Here is a 14,463-nt window from a genome sequence, read left to right on the forward strand (position 1 = left end):
ACTGGAACCCAATGAGATGCAATGCGCCAAGGATCTTCCTACCCAGATCTTCCTACCTCACCCTCAGCACTGAGCACACCAGTAGGCATTCTGCTCTACGGTCCTGGGAGCCATGGGAGCTCACATGGGGATGGTCGCAAGGCTCTCATTGCTATCTACTGGCAGTATGGGTCAGAGATCTCCGTAGCCACAGTGAAGATTAAGAGCTGGGATTTCCCTAGGCTGCTATGGATTGTTCCCAGTAATGCCACAGGGAGCAGGAAGTCTCTGGGGGCAAAGCTTCCTCTCACCTCTCTGAGCCCCAGGCCCACTTCCAGCACCGGAAAGGCAGATTGCACATGGAATCCTTGAGTTCAGGGAGTGTGCTGCACTCTGAACAACCCACCTTGTGACCCTAGGGCTGTGTGGCTCCCCACAGGCATGGCCTGAGCTCAGCTCCACACGTAGGAGGTACCTGGTGGCCTGGCCACGTTCTTGGGTCCCAGGAACATTTTGACAGAGCCCAGCTCCTCTCTGAGGTCCCTCTTGATCTCTTTAGTCCTGCATGCTCTGGCCTGGGCACTCCCTGTAAAGAGGCACCCCCCACCCAGGGCAGCCAAGAGCCAGCGCAAGAGAGAGCGAGCCAGAGCCTGAGTGTGGACAGTGAACGGTTTATTATCGAGTGGACATAACACGCACTGCGTGGACAGACTGGAAACACCATGGCTGCTGGGGCTGAGCTGCATCCTGACAGCTCTGTGGCGTGGAAAGGCCACACTACCCAGCTGCTCACTGCTGGCCGTGGAGCTAACAGTGTCACCTAGGAGAAAACTTGGAAGCCATCTAATAAAGCAGGTGATTTTGGGGTGTTCTCTCTATAAACCAAAGAAATGTACACTTAAATAAGCAAATATAAAATACAAAAAAGAATAGACCCGGTGTTCTGTGTCAGATACGCTAAAAATCCAGGAGTTGAAGTTTGTTTCCTCATTTTAATATTGTATCACAGGTTGAGACTTAAGTACATCCACGCTTCTGCAGGCTCGCTGTGTGCTGGGGCCAGCACGGCTCCTCGCGATCCTCCAAGGCTGGCGCCATCTTACGTGGTGCTGATCCCACTTAGCTCCTGCCTGATAGCTAAGGGCAGGACAGGAGAGGGAAGCTCAGTGTAGCACGAAAGCACCCTGCTCAGGCTGCCGGAGACCACACACGGGCTAAATGTCCACCAGCATGGCAGCTTTGACAGACCTCATGGGCTTCAACCCCTAATGATACGGACTTGAAAAAGACAAAGACTATGCCTTGCTTCCTCAGGCTGCTGTGGAGGGGGGGACCCAGGTCTTCCTAGAGTCTGGCAGGTGGGTACCCACATTGCTCGGAGGCCCTTGAGTCCCTCCCGACACAGGATGGAGCCATGGTTTGTGCTGGTGCCACGGCCTGGCCTTTGTCCTCCAGAGCTGACTCTGTTCTGTCTGCTTGAGACCCCATTAAGCCTTCCCGAATTTCTCTTCCTTCTTCTGCCCGCCTCACCCGTTTCTTCCCCAGATCTGGACTCCCTTCTCTTAGCTCCCCACACTTTCCCTCTTCCTTCACAGGCATCTGGCACCCTCACAGTGGACAGACCTGTCCGTAGTCAACAGCAAGAGAGGGGCAACCATTAAGTAATAGGATCTTTGCCAGGACGCTCACTTCTTTCCTGAGCGTTCTGAGCATGGGCCTACGTGACGATGGCAGGCAGTGACTGAGCTAGGCTCTCACCACGGTCTGCCTCTTCCCAGGCAACTTCTAGAAGACAGCTGGACTATGCTTGGGGTTTCTAACCCAGCTATTTCCAAGTGCCAGAAAGGGAGCCCCCAAGACTGGAACTGTGGGGCAGCAGTAAGGCAGTGAACTGCTCCACAGCTGTGGTGTCTCCTTCCCTGCATTCATGAACATTCTCCCACACCTGTCCTCTGGTGGGATGGGATAGACAGAATCGTGGTCTCTGTGGCCAAGGAGTGTAGCTATTATAGCTAGTGGCTGCCAGGTCTCAGCATATCTTCCCTTGGGAGCCTGCTATTAGCTGTCCCTCTGACTTCATAGGTCTCTCTAGCTCAGGTCACTGCTGGGCACCAGCGATAGTTAGGGAAACAGGTGGGGGATGGGTGCAGGCTGTGCTTTGCTGCTCTGTTCCAGCCTGGGCCAGCTCCTTACAGGCCCTGGTGGGGACATCACAGTCCTACTTTCTGGAGCCAGGGGCTCCCTAGGCAGAGTCATGCAGGCTGTGCGGGAGTTTGGGCATTCTAGAAGCAGCAGTGACAGGAAGACTGGACAGGAAAGGACAGAAACTTGGAGGGCATCTCCAGGCCCATCCTTTCCTCCACAGGGTGACTTTCAGACACAGAAGCCACACCCCAGGGAGATGTGCATTACAGTAATCCACTTCACTTTTCTGGGCCTCAGTTTCCACAGCTACACATGGGGGTGAGTGTAGGATGCTGGGAGGACAATGAGCTCATCTCTGGCTGGAGCGGCCCCCACTCACCATCAATGATCTCCTCCTTTACCTTGTGGAGCTCTCGAACCACCTCCTCCAGGATTTCCTGCTGGGCAGAATCTCAGAGTGAAGGGACAGGCGCTGACTCTAAGGGATGCAGGGGCCTCTCCCTCAGCCAGGCCCCGGGCAAGCCCTGCTCGCAAACCCCTCAAACCATAATGGTGGAAGCCCAGGGTGCCCAGGGACTCCCTTTTTCTCCATTGGTCAGCTTCTTGCCTTTGTTGCAGTCAAGCGGAGGACCCACTGGCTAGAGACAGTCCCAGCCTGCTGACTGCTACTTGCTCTCACCTGTTTCATCCGGTCCAAATCTAAGGCATCCAGGCCTACATCATTTACACTCCCGGCAGGCTTCACCCTGGAAGAAGAATGGCAGGTGTGGGAGGGTGGGTGCCAGGGTCTATAGGGACTCGTGCTGGGGAAGCCTGAGGCATCGGAGGCCTCTGCTCAGGGTCCGAATGCCACCTGCTCCCCAGCCCTTCTGCTGCAGGGCTGCTGGGAAAAGACATGAATGTCCTGCCCCTTAAAGGTCTCCTCAGTCCCTTAACCACATTTCCCAGTCTGAGTCAGGACATGGGGCCACACAGGAGCAGTCTTCTGGCTTCAAAGGCCTTAGGCAAACTGTGTTAGTGCTTCCTGTCTCCAGAGAGAAAGTACTGATGACGTCTTCCTCCATGTGGAGCTTGTGTTCCAGCTGAACTCTGGTTGGTAGCAGTGGAGTCAGTTAGCTCCATGCTGGGATACCACCTCCTTCATGCTAGACTCTCTAGGTGGAAGGGTGCTCTATTGCTTTCTCCTCTCAGAAACATCCTAGGCCGCCTCCCAAATGTCTATGCAGCAGATTCTCTCTCACGGAGGCTTGGCCGGGCCTTCTCTAAAGCTCTACCCCTGCCCTCAGCCTTCTCCAGAGCCTCTCCAGGAGCCTAAGTTCTCTCTGGCGCACAGCCTGGCTGCCCAGGAGCATGTCTGTCAGGGCTGCTGGAGCTCTGCTCTCCTCACGACCTTGTCACACTCTGCAGCCGGGCTTCTGGTGTCACCTGCTTTGTGACAAGACACGCTTGCTTCCATTTGGGGTGGCCGTGAGGATATTTCCTGGTGTGGGTTTAGGGGCCTTCAAATACAGTTTTTTTGGGGACCAACATAGCTCTTAAGAGTCTACCCTGTGCTCACACTGCACAACTCTCAAGATTCTACCCTGCGGTCACACTGCATGGTTCAAGAGTCTACCCTGCGGTCACACTGCATGGTTCAAGAGTCTACCCAGCGGTCACACTGCATGGTTCAAGAGTCTACCCTGCGGTCACACTGCATGGTTCAAGAGTCTACCCAGCGGTCACACTGCATGGTTCAAGAGTCTACCCAGCGGTCACACTGCATGGTTCAAGATTCTACCCTGTGGTCACACTGCATGGCTCTCAAGAGTCTACCCTGCGGTCACACTGCATGGCTCTCAAGAGTCTACCCTGCGGTCACACTGCATGGCTCTCAAGAGTCTACCCTGTGGTCACACTGCATGGCTCTCAAGAGTCTACCCTGTGGTCACACTGCATGGTTCAAGATTCTACCCTGTGGTCACACTGCATGGCTCTCAAGAGTCTACTCTGTGGTCACATGGCATTTGGTTGGGGAAACATGGTCAGTTGATTTGTGAGGAGACTGGCTACCTTTTTTGAATGCAAAGGAAGGAAACCAAGAATGATCTGAAGGGGCAGGGTGCTAGGCTGGGGTGCAGCAGTCCCCACAGTTGTCCTGGGTGGCAGGGATTGATGGCTCTCTGCTTGCTTCCCTTTCCATCTGGAAGGTATACCTCTCCAGGGCTTTGGTTCTCAGGAGAGGACGGAGCCAGCCTACACCACTGTAAGGGTCTCTAGCTTTTCCTCTCCCCAGGTATGAAAGAGGGGACCACCCTTCCCAGAGCAAGTTGTTAATACCAAGACACGAGACAGGGCTGAGAGGTGTTAGTTATGGGCAAGGGGGAAGAGAGGCCCCCGAGCCCAGGTAACACATGGGCAGGAGGGGTTGTCGGTACCTAGAGTGAGGCTGCGACTGAAGGGGACTCTTAGCTTCGGGGCTCTTAGCCACAGACGGGGTTCTACGGCAATGGAATGAAACAGACATGTAAACTAGCACCAAAGCTCACCCATGAGATTTGTCTGTTGGCCCTTCCCAGAACAGCTCACCTGGACAGCAATGAGGACACAGGTTTCTCCACTGAATTGCTCCGTTCCCAGGGTTTTCGACCAGCCTCTGCCAATTCAGTTCATGAAGGGTCAGAATCGAGAGGGCTTAGTGGCACCCCTCTCCTGAACATCCCTTTAGAAGCCTGCCCAGGCGGTGGTGCAGAGCGACCGTGGGAAGGCTGGCTCCTGATCTCAGGCCCACTTTTAGCCAGGGTACCCCTGGAACTGCAGGCAGCCCTACTGTCACCCCGTTTCCCAACTCCAGGGTTCCTGTTCCCTTCAAACTTGAGTCTTCTCCATGGAGGTTGGCCCAGCTGACAGGGAAAGAGACCCCAGCTACAGGAAGGACGGGACCCTCCCAACGCTCTCATCTGTCTTGTCCCCTCCATGCTCCTCTGGCCAGGCTCCCTGCGATCTGACCGCACCTCAGCTCACTAGTCTCCTCACACTGAGTCTGGCCTGCTCCCTTCTTCAGCATGGAAACCACTTTCCCTTTTCTGAGTTTAGTGCAACAGGCTGAGGGCGTCTCATCTAAGATACTGGGACCAGACATGTGCAGATTCAGAGTTCACCTGAAGCTTGCTGGAAAAGCTTCAGAATTCGGAGCATTTTGGGTTTTTGGACTGGGAATGCCCAAGCTTTGTTGTACTAGATTACAACTCATGCCCCATTCACAGGAAATACACTGCATTGAGCAGAACACACTGCCCAGAGGTTGAGCAAAGGGGCGGTGAGGCTGTCCTGCCCTAACCTGAGCCTTGTCTGCAGACCTCAGGTCTGAGGCAGGTTACCTCACAGAGCCACCTGGCAGGTCACTGGGCTTATAGGAACAATACCTGGGACAGGGTGTGTGGCCTCAAGCAGAACTTTACCACAGGGAGCCAAAAACTGCTAAACATGGGAAACCCTTCCTACTGCCATCTGTACAGCATGAAAATAAGGACAGTAACACTGACTAAAGAATCTGCAACACAGAGAGCTCAGGAAGTCCCAGAAGGATGGTAGACATCAGCCCTGATATAGACATAAGCTCGGAAAAACATCTACCCGTCAGGTGGGACAAACAGACTCTTCTGCTTCTCCTCACCATGTGTGTGAGCTTAGTGTAAGGCCGACACTGAGTGTGCTGTGAGTGGAAGCCTGAAGGACCAGAGGTAAGCCTCACGACACTCTCCTACTCACGTTCCCTCAGCCATAGCTGACAGTGGTGACCGGGTAGAAGGAGGCTGTGTCTCTGATAGAGCGGGGTCACTGCAGTGACCTAACTGTAGCACCACTCTAGCTGGCATTACACAGAAGACACAAAAAATGACATTTAATAGTTCCCTGGCCAGGGGTGTGGCTAAGTGGTAACTTGTAGAAGCTCTGAACTGTAAAAAAAAAAAAAAAAAAAAAAAACCAAACCTTACTGCCACAAATCTCCTGGCAGCCTAGCCCCTATCCAGGTCCTACATGACATCTCCACTGTGGATGGCACTCTTAGTGCCTTCATTTAGTTGGACCAGGGTCAAGGTCCCCTTGTCACACCGACCCAGCCGACTGCTTGGTCTCCTTGGGAAGCTCTGAGGATCTGGAATGTCTGGAATGCAGTAGACTTGACCCTCTCTGCTTGCCCACAGAGGGAAGTGGCCAGATTAGCTGACCACTTGCTCTAAGACCTCAAGATTTGTTGGGCTAGGTACCCTCTTACCTGAGGAATTAGGTGGCTGGCTGGTGGCTCGGGTCCCTGGGGATGGGGAGGTGCTAGGATCTTCCTAAAATGGAAGAGAAGGCCCTTTCGTTAGTCTGTTTGGAAAGCTGCTTAGGGACAAGGCAGGACACCTCTGCACCAGCTTGCTTTCCAAATGGACTCCGGAATATGATTAGTAAATGTCTACCTTTAGAGAACAAACCCCTCACTTCACCGCAGGGTCAGACTGTGGACAGTGAGGAGGAAGGAGCCTCAGGACGACAGCTTCCTGGCCCCTAGCATCCTACCCAAACTTGATTTACACAGGAAGATTTGCCTTTACCAAAAAATGTGGAAAAAAAGAGGCATGAGAAGGGCTTCAACAGTGCCTCAATAGTGGAATCCACGCCTCAAGGTTCTGTGGCCCGAGGGTACTAATTAGCTGGGCTGAGGAGTACTAGCTACCACCTAAGAAAAACAGTGTTGGCTCAAGCAAATGTGGCCACTAGGTCCTAACACACCTAGTGTGTAAATATCCTGTCTGTGGTTCCTAGCCACACAGGCCTTTGTATTTCCATCATGTGTGGTCCTGAGAAGAGCAGACTGGAGTCCAGGGGCACCAGGCCCACCTCACTGGCTGAGTTGGAATATACACTGGTCCTAGATAGCTATATTCTCTCTAGTTCTGCTAGTGAGGTGCAGCCTTTATGCTGTTTGTATTTGAGGTAGACTCAGTAGTCCCAGTAGAATTCTGTTTATTTGTTTTAAGAAAGCTTATCACATACATAAGACCACAAACAGAAGTTGAGGCTGGGAGCTCTGGGCTGCCAGATCAGGCTCCAAATGCCTGCCAAGGACAGAGCCCAGGTTTCTAGGATCCTCTGCCAGGGTTGGAGACCTCAGCTCCCATTGGGCTTAACAGACTCAAGTATTTAGAATTTTAAGTAATTTGAAATAAAACTGCTCTGACTTCCATAAGACTTCAGCAGATGTATCCAAACCCCTTGATGCAGCCCTGATATGTTGGAGTATAGTGGCCCTATGGCTCCCTGGGGTTCTCGACCTGAGTGATGGCTCGAAGGGTCTGGTCAGGAGAATGCTCTGGAGATGCAAGCCTGGCTGGATCCCTGTCCCTCCCTCATAGCTACCTCCAAACCAGGCCCCCCAGTTCCCAGCAATCTTTCTGGGAGATTTGCTTAAACTGGAGGCAAGCCTGAGGGTGTGGGCGGGCTGGGTAGAACGCTGCCTACCGTTTGGCTCTCATCTTCCTTTCTGTCAGCGGGCTTGTCTGTCTGGGAGGCTGCTTTTCTCCTAGATGTTGGAGAGAAAAAAAAATACAAATCAGCTTCCCAAGGTTTCACAGTGACCTAGAACCAGATCTGGGCTGCCTCCATGCCCACAACTGGCTCCCCAGTGGGCTGTGTGTAGATTAGGAGGATGTATGCTTATGTGAACGGGCCACTTGGTCAGGCACCCTTCTTCACATGAGCCAAGGCCAGGGGGATAAGACTTTCTGTGCTCACCCATGAGCTAGACTCAAAACTATTACAGGAAGGAAGTCCTTGGGGTGTTTCTTTGTTCAGCTCAGCTGGTGGTGGCCATAGCTTCTGAGGGAGAAAGAAGCTGGCTGTACCCTGACTAGGTCCCCAGGCACAGGGTTTAGCTGAGAGGCTATACTCCCAGGGCACTCAGGGCCCGTGTATAGACTGGTACCCTGGCCCTGTCTGTCTCTTTGGGTCAGAGCTGAGAGAATTGCAGCTGACTGGCTGGGGAACCTCAACTTCAGCATCAAGTCACAGGGAAGAAGATTTCCTCTTGCTGCTCTTCTGTCTGTGACCTCAGCTAACCTAGTCACACCCTTCCCAGTTCAGGACAACACCAAGGAGCTAAAGGTGCTCCAAGAGTGCAAAACACATGCATTTTCCTCACATGCATGAAAACCTCTTTTGCGGGACTCTAATTCACAGTGTTTCTGGTCTCAATGGTTACCTGCACCTGGGCTCCCTCCCAGGCCGATGTAGGCCTCCCATACTTCCCAACAATGTGCTTTGGTTGATTTTCAACCCTGTCAGGCCCTCAAAGGATTAGCCTCTTATAACCTGAGGCAATTGGCCCACCAGGAGTGAAATGGGCCTGGTGTGTGGTGAGGAGCTGCCTCTGGCTTCAGTGGCAGGGCTCACACAGCTGTCTCATCTCAGGACAGGTCTACAAACCAGGAATAGTAAGTTTCGTCAATTCTGTCTCTAGATCTCTTCCCACTCTGACCTGTCCTCACTGCCAACCACTTTATGTCAGTCACCATCACCTCTCCCTGGACTACGATGGTTTCCTCGCTGGTCTACCCAGCCACTTTACCCCATTTCAACCATTGATGCCCACAAGTCCATGTTTTATCTCTTAAAAACAGGGTAGCCTGGCCCAGAGTGCCTCAGTGGTTGTGCACGTGCGGCCATGAGTTCCATCCCAACACTGTAAAAACTGTCAGACAGACCACTGGAGACCAAGTCACTCTGCTCTACACTGGTGAGATTTAGAGGGAAGTGCGGGTGACAGGGCTGACCACACAGCAGCCCAGGCGCTCACATCCCATTCTCCAGTGCCCGTTTGCTTCTGTAGGACCTGGAGCTGCCTCCATCCACACCTGCCGTCTCCATGGCTGCTGGCGACCCTGGCCTTTTCCTGTTTTTAGACAGTGGGAGTACTCCCTCTCAGTTTGGACGATACGCACTGGGAAGGTGTAAACATTCTTTTCTACTCTGACCTGAAGCCTTTTTCACTTCTGAGTGCTCTGAAACACAATCCACTTGGGTACATTCTCTAGAGTGCTCTCTAAAACTCTTGGGAGTGTGCTTTATGTTTGTTGGGCTTGCAAGTGAAGGGGGTGCTCTTCTTACCCCCGAATGTGTCTTCGCAATGACCATCAGCTGAGGATGGTAGCTTCCCAGGAGGCACACAAACTCTGGAAGACATTAGACTTACCTCTTGGCCAGCAGTTTGTTCATCTCTTCCATGAGGCCTCCTCCACCTCCCCCGCTGCTTGCCCGGTTGGCATCGGACTTTGAAGTCCCACTAGGACTGGAGCCTCCAGATGCATCTTCTGGCTGAGGGTAAGGAAGCGTATGTGTATCATACTCTGATACAGTGAGGGGAAGAGTAGCCCCAGTGGATGCTAGATGTAGAAAAACCTTAGGAGTGAGGCTGCTAGTCCAACACTCCCAACTCCACAGGTCAGAAAATGAGAATCTAGAGAGGGCCAGGCGTTGGCAAGGTAGGCTCACAGGCTTGAGTCCTTGCCAAAGTCAGAAGGTCACAAGAGACAGGGAAGCAAATTTCTAGCCAGAGATATGCATCAGAGCCACTCTTTTATGACCACATACATGCTACTCATTCCAGAGTACACGCCCCAGGGGTGGGGAGCAAATTGAATGAGCTAGAAGTGAGTTCCATGGGAAAAGCAAAGGCAGATATGTACTTATTAACTAAGACAGCTTGTAGCTGACAAAGCGCTGTCCCTGTTTACTTATTTAATACCTGGCAGAGGGCTGGCTGGGCCTGGGGATAGCCCTTTGCCCGGTGTTTCACTGATGACAGGTGAGGGCAGGGTGAGTTGCTCTGCTCATGTGTGAGGGTGATGCCATGCCCACCCTCTTACCCGCTGCACTCTCCTCAGCTTGGCTCCTGCCAGAGCAGCAGCTAGTCCTGATGCAGAGCTCTCATCATGGTTGGCCCCCTGGGCTCCTCCAGCTGGCAGAGGAGGTGGGGGCGGGGGTGTAGCCCCTGTGGGTGGAGGTGGAACTGGGGGCGGAGGTGGGGGTGGAGGTCCACTACAGGAGAGGGTGGCGCTGGCTGCCGATGAAGGATGCCCAGGTGGGAGGATGGGCCCTGAAATGCAATGGAGAGGAGTCAGTTTCCAGCACCTAGCTGGTGTCCAGTCTACTGTTTTATTTCAGGTTCCTGGAGAAGAATGAAGAGCAGTTTGCTCATCAGAGAGATGAGGAACCGAAGACTTTACATCTCAGGAAGGCCCTGCAGAACCTGGCTCTGTTACAGTCATTCTCTATTTCAGTTTCTTCAGCACCTGGGGCCTGGTTAGCCTGGCATACGGGGGTTTAACACCACTTAAGTGCAGCAAACTTCTTGCTTCACTAATGCTTTTCTAGTGGGAGAGGAGCTCTCGGCAGTGCCTTTTTCCATTCTAAGTACTTGGCTCTATCTTAGGCATTGATTGAAGTTACATCCAAGATGTAACTGGTACTAACCCTAGGTCCCTGGGGATTGTAAGCGATAACAGTGGGTCCTGAAGCTGACCGGGGCTTTGGACATGGAACCATTAATGCTGAGTGTTGCTGGCATTCCCTGTGCATCTATCCAGGCACCCTCTACCGAATACTGCCTGAGCTTCCACTGGGTGTCCGGTGCTGTGTCGTGTGTGGAGGAAAACAGCTCAGGGTGCTAGTGAAGAGAGAACAAACCACAGAGGCGAACACAGGCAAGTGCTGCAAGGCAAGCTCTACCAAGAGTAGATATAGGAGAGGAAGTGTCCGGCTAAGTGAAGGGAAGCAGGGGTAAACAAAGAAAATGGGATGCCTGGAAGGAAAAGAAAGGAGAAGCTAGTGCTGGAGCAACGTGGTAAAAGGAGTGCAGGGTAGGCTGCACTTCAGTGTGTGCCAGGGTGATGGGAGGGGCTGACATGATGCCAGAACTAGACTTGCTCAAGGACTGTGCACAGGGGCACGGGGAACACAGAGCAGGTGAGAGGGCAGTATCACCCAAGTGCAGGGTGCTTGGAAAGCAGCTGGGGCTGTTTTCCCATGAGCAAGATAGAACTTGAGAATGCATTGAGCAGGTTAGGTAAGATGAGGCTACAAAAGCACAAGGCAAATGAAAAAGTCCTGTCCCATCAATGCACCTGACACCCCCTCCTGTGGTGCGCTAAGTCCCACTTGGCTCCCGAGAACCTGCTCTGGCACTCCTCTCGAGCCTTGGCCCTGTCTCTTGAGTGTCTCTAGCACCCATGGCACAAGGACAAGCATGACTTCCTGGGGGCAGAAACTGTTGTCTGCCTTGCTGATAGCATGTCCCTGCTCTCAGTTTCCTGACACAGGGGTGCCCCTACATGTCTACTGGAGGAACTGAACAATGGGAGGGCCAGGGGGCTTCCTAATCCTATGCTCAGCCCTACTTCATTTGAAGTGACGACCACACTTTGAGCCTAGGCAGTCAGAAGTAGGGAAAGGTCTATCTGAGTTGGGGTCACTTGGGGCAGTGTGGGTGGCAGCTGGAGGAAGGAGACTCTCACTCACCTGTGGCAGAGATTCTTCTCTCCAGAGACTCCTGGCGGTGCTGCTGCTGCTCCATCACTTGTCTGAAAAGCAACCATAGCAGAAGCCTTGACTTCTCTGTGTCTGAGAGTCCAGGTGAGCCACAACACTAGGGTGTGTGTGTGTGTGTGTGTGTGTGTGTGTGTGTATGTGTGTGTCTCAAAGAGGGGGTGAGGGATGTGTTAGGTTCAGGTACCTAGATGGAAGAGGACTGGCAAGTTGGGACACACTGAGCAGGAAGCATCTCGAAGAAGCCTGTGTGACCCTCTGGCTGATCTGATTGCCTCACTAGAGTAGGCTTTGGGGGCCTATGGCTTCTATAGATGTGGCCTCAGGAGAAATGGTCAGAAGACCACATGCCTCTTTCTAGTCCCCCATCAGAGGGGCACCTGGCACTACAGGGTTACTAGGCACACTTCAGAAGGGGTTTAGGGAAGTATGGGTCTACATGCTAGCGACATGTAGCCTTAATCTCTGACATTAAGTAGGTGTTCCCTTTGCCCCAAGTGCTGGCCTGAGCTGTATGTCTCAGCTAGCTAAAGGGTGCTCCTGCCACTCCTGGGAAGCTTTCAGACAGAAAGCTGTGGAACACTGGGTTACCTTCTCTGGATGTCCATCTCCTCAGGAGAGGGGCCATTCTGCACCTGACGCTGTGTGGAGGGGCCTGTGGGGAAGAGATGCAGAGTGGAGTGGTCAGTAGAGGGAAGAAAGGCCCGACAGATAACTGTAATAGCACGCTCTCCACCCCTCCTGGCCTTCCTTTAAAAGAGAGCCCTACCACCTGTGCAGCACCTGCATACCTTCATCTCCCACTTACCCTTCCTCTTTGTGCCCTGTGGCTCCTCCCTCTGAAGCACAGGTGGGACCCCCAAGTCATAACTGTTGACATCCACCCACTTTTTAAAAAAGATATTTATTTATTTATTTATTATGTATACAGTGTTCTGTCTGCATGTATCCCTGCAGGCTAGAAGAGGGCATCGGATCTCATTACAGATGATTGTGAACCACTATTTGTGGCTGCTGGGAATTGAACTCAGGACCTCTGGAACAGCAGGCAGTGCTCTTAACCGCTGAGCCATCTCTCCGGCCCCCATCCACTTTTCAACACTTGCTGTGTCTGCTTCCTCACTTGCCACTGTCTCCTAAGCCCCATCACAGTGGCAGGGCCAGACTGAACCCAGGAGTGTCCCCTCCTGTACCTACTGCTCACACTGGGAGTCTGAAGCTGTGAGTAGCACAATGAGGCCCTGCCACTGCTCCCTTTGTTCTGTGCCACCTGAAACACTGGCCATATCCACTTTAGACCCAAAAGGATAGGACCCCAATGCTGAGCCTTATGTTCACAGGAGGGCTGGTGCCTCAGCAAGCTTTGTGCCACATTTAAAGAGAAATCCAAGCTGGGCAGTGGTAGCACACACCTTTAATCCCAGCACTCAGGAGGCAGAGGCAGGAGGATCTCTGTGAGTTCAAGGCCAGACTGGTCTACAAGAGCTGGTTCCAGGACAGGCTCCAAAGCTACAGAGAAACCCTCTCTCAAAAAAACCAAGAGAGGGAGAGAGGGGGGGGAAGGAGAGAGAGAGAGAGAGATGGAGAGAGACAGAGAGAGGGAGAGAAACAGAGAGACAGAGACAGAGACAGAGAGAAATTCAGGCTGCAGCTCCAACTTAAGAAAGAGCTGATTGTTTCCTGAGGGTCAGGTGTCCCTTGCAAAGTGCACAATCAGTGGCTGGTGGAAGGGATGTGCAAGCAGCTTTGATCCTACCTCTGGGTGAAGTGAGCGCAATTTTACAACCTCAGACAGCTGAGAGACTCTTTAGCCTCCTACTCCCTGAAGCCCAGTCTTTGCTCTAATAACTTCATGAGCAGAAAATGCTATCGTACTAAGGAAACCTGATCAGAGCAAGGCACTGACGCTTTCTTTACTTAATCTATATTTCAATTGTAATTCCCACACAGCTAGGGGTGTCCATGAGGACTTGGGACCACTAAGGAAACTAGGCCCAGGAAGGTTAGATGACTTGTTCAAAGGTTGTGCAAGACACAGAGCAAGACAAAATACTTGCCAAATGTCACATTCTTTCTCAAGTTCAGTCTCACCATCTCAGACTGAAACTGGCTTGAAGAATGGGGTAGACTCACATGACACTCGGAGAACCACGAGCTGCCCTGCCCCTAGACACTGCTCTCAGGTTTCACCTGTGTGTGCACAGCGGGGAGGGGCTCCTTGGCCCCTGCCTCACTCATTCTGGCGAAGACAGGTTTCACCGCACCTCAGCTCTACATTCTGGGACTCCACTGTTAGCCTGGCCAAGGCTGTGATGGTTTAAATGAAAACCATCCTCCACAGCCTTGGCTATGTGAACCCCTGGTCACCAGCTAGTGATGCTGTTGGGGGACGGCTGTCACAGCTTTGTGCTACTTTCAGCTTGTGCTCTGTTTCCTGCTCCTGCGATCACTCCTCCTCACCATAATGGACTGGGAAGCAGAGGCAGGCAGATCTCTGAGTTTGAGGTCAGCCTGGTCTACAAAGCTCTAGGACAGCCAGGATCATACAGAGAAACCCTATTTAGTAAAAACAAAAACAAACAACAAGAAAAATACTGAATAATCTTTTTCTTGAAACCGAGGCAAAACTGAAAAAAAATGTAACTTGTCATGTTTTCAGCTGACTTAAAAAAAAATCACTACTTTGGGAGGAAATGCACCTGTGCAATATATTATTAGTCTTCTACTACTTTTGCTGATGTGTGGGTCATAATGGTCATCTGGATTTTTTTC

The 14,463-nt window shown here is 52.4% G+C and overlaps 1 protein-coding gene across 2 annotated transcripts in view; it reads right to left on the minus strand.

Moving 5' to 3' along the window:
* Nucleotides 1–630: 630 nt before the first annotated feature.
* The window catches only part of Evl (Enah/Vasp-like), a 65,853-nt gene continuing 52,020 nt past the window's right edge, over nt 631–14,463 (minus strand). Inside the window, exons 4-14 of one of the 2 annotated variants that reach the window (XM_038336699.1) lie at nt 12,283–12,346; nt 11,665–11,726; nt 10,014–10,243; nt 9,341–9,462; nt 7,612–7,672; nt 6,383–6,446; nt 4,693–4,759; nt 4,542–4,604; nt 2,804–2,870; nt 2,504–2,561; nt 631–1,116 (exon numbers count right to left, since the gene is read on the minus strand). In XM_038336699.1, the coding sequence (XP_038192627.1) occupies nt 1,079–1,116; nt 2,504–2,561; nt 2,804–2,870; nt 4,542–4,604; nt 4,693–4,759; nt 6,383–6,446; nt 7,612–7,672; nt 9,341–9,462; nt 10,014–10,243; nt 11,665–11,726; nt 12,283–12,346 (896 nt within the window). In that variant the 3' untranslated portion in view covers nt 631–1,078. The remainder of the gene's footprint in view (nt 1,117–2,503; nt 2,562–2,803; nt 2,871–4,541; nt 4,605–4,692; nt 4,760–6,382; nt 6,447–7,611; nt 7,673–9,340; nt 9,463–10,013; nt 10,244–11,664; nt 11,727–12,282; nt 12,347–14,463) is intronic. The other variant, XM_038336700.1, reaches the window with a different exon arrangement.

This window comes from Arvicola amphibius, chromosome 7, assembly GCF_903992535.2.
Source record: "Arvicola amphibius chromosome 7, mArvAmp1.2, whole genome shotgun sequence".
NCBI lineage: Eukaryota > Metazoa > Chordata > Mammalia > Rodentia > Cricetidae > Arvicola > Arvicola amphibius.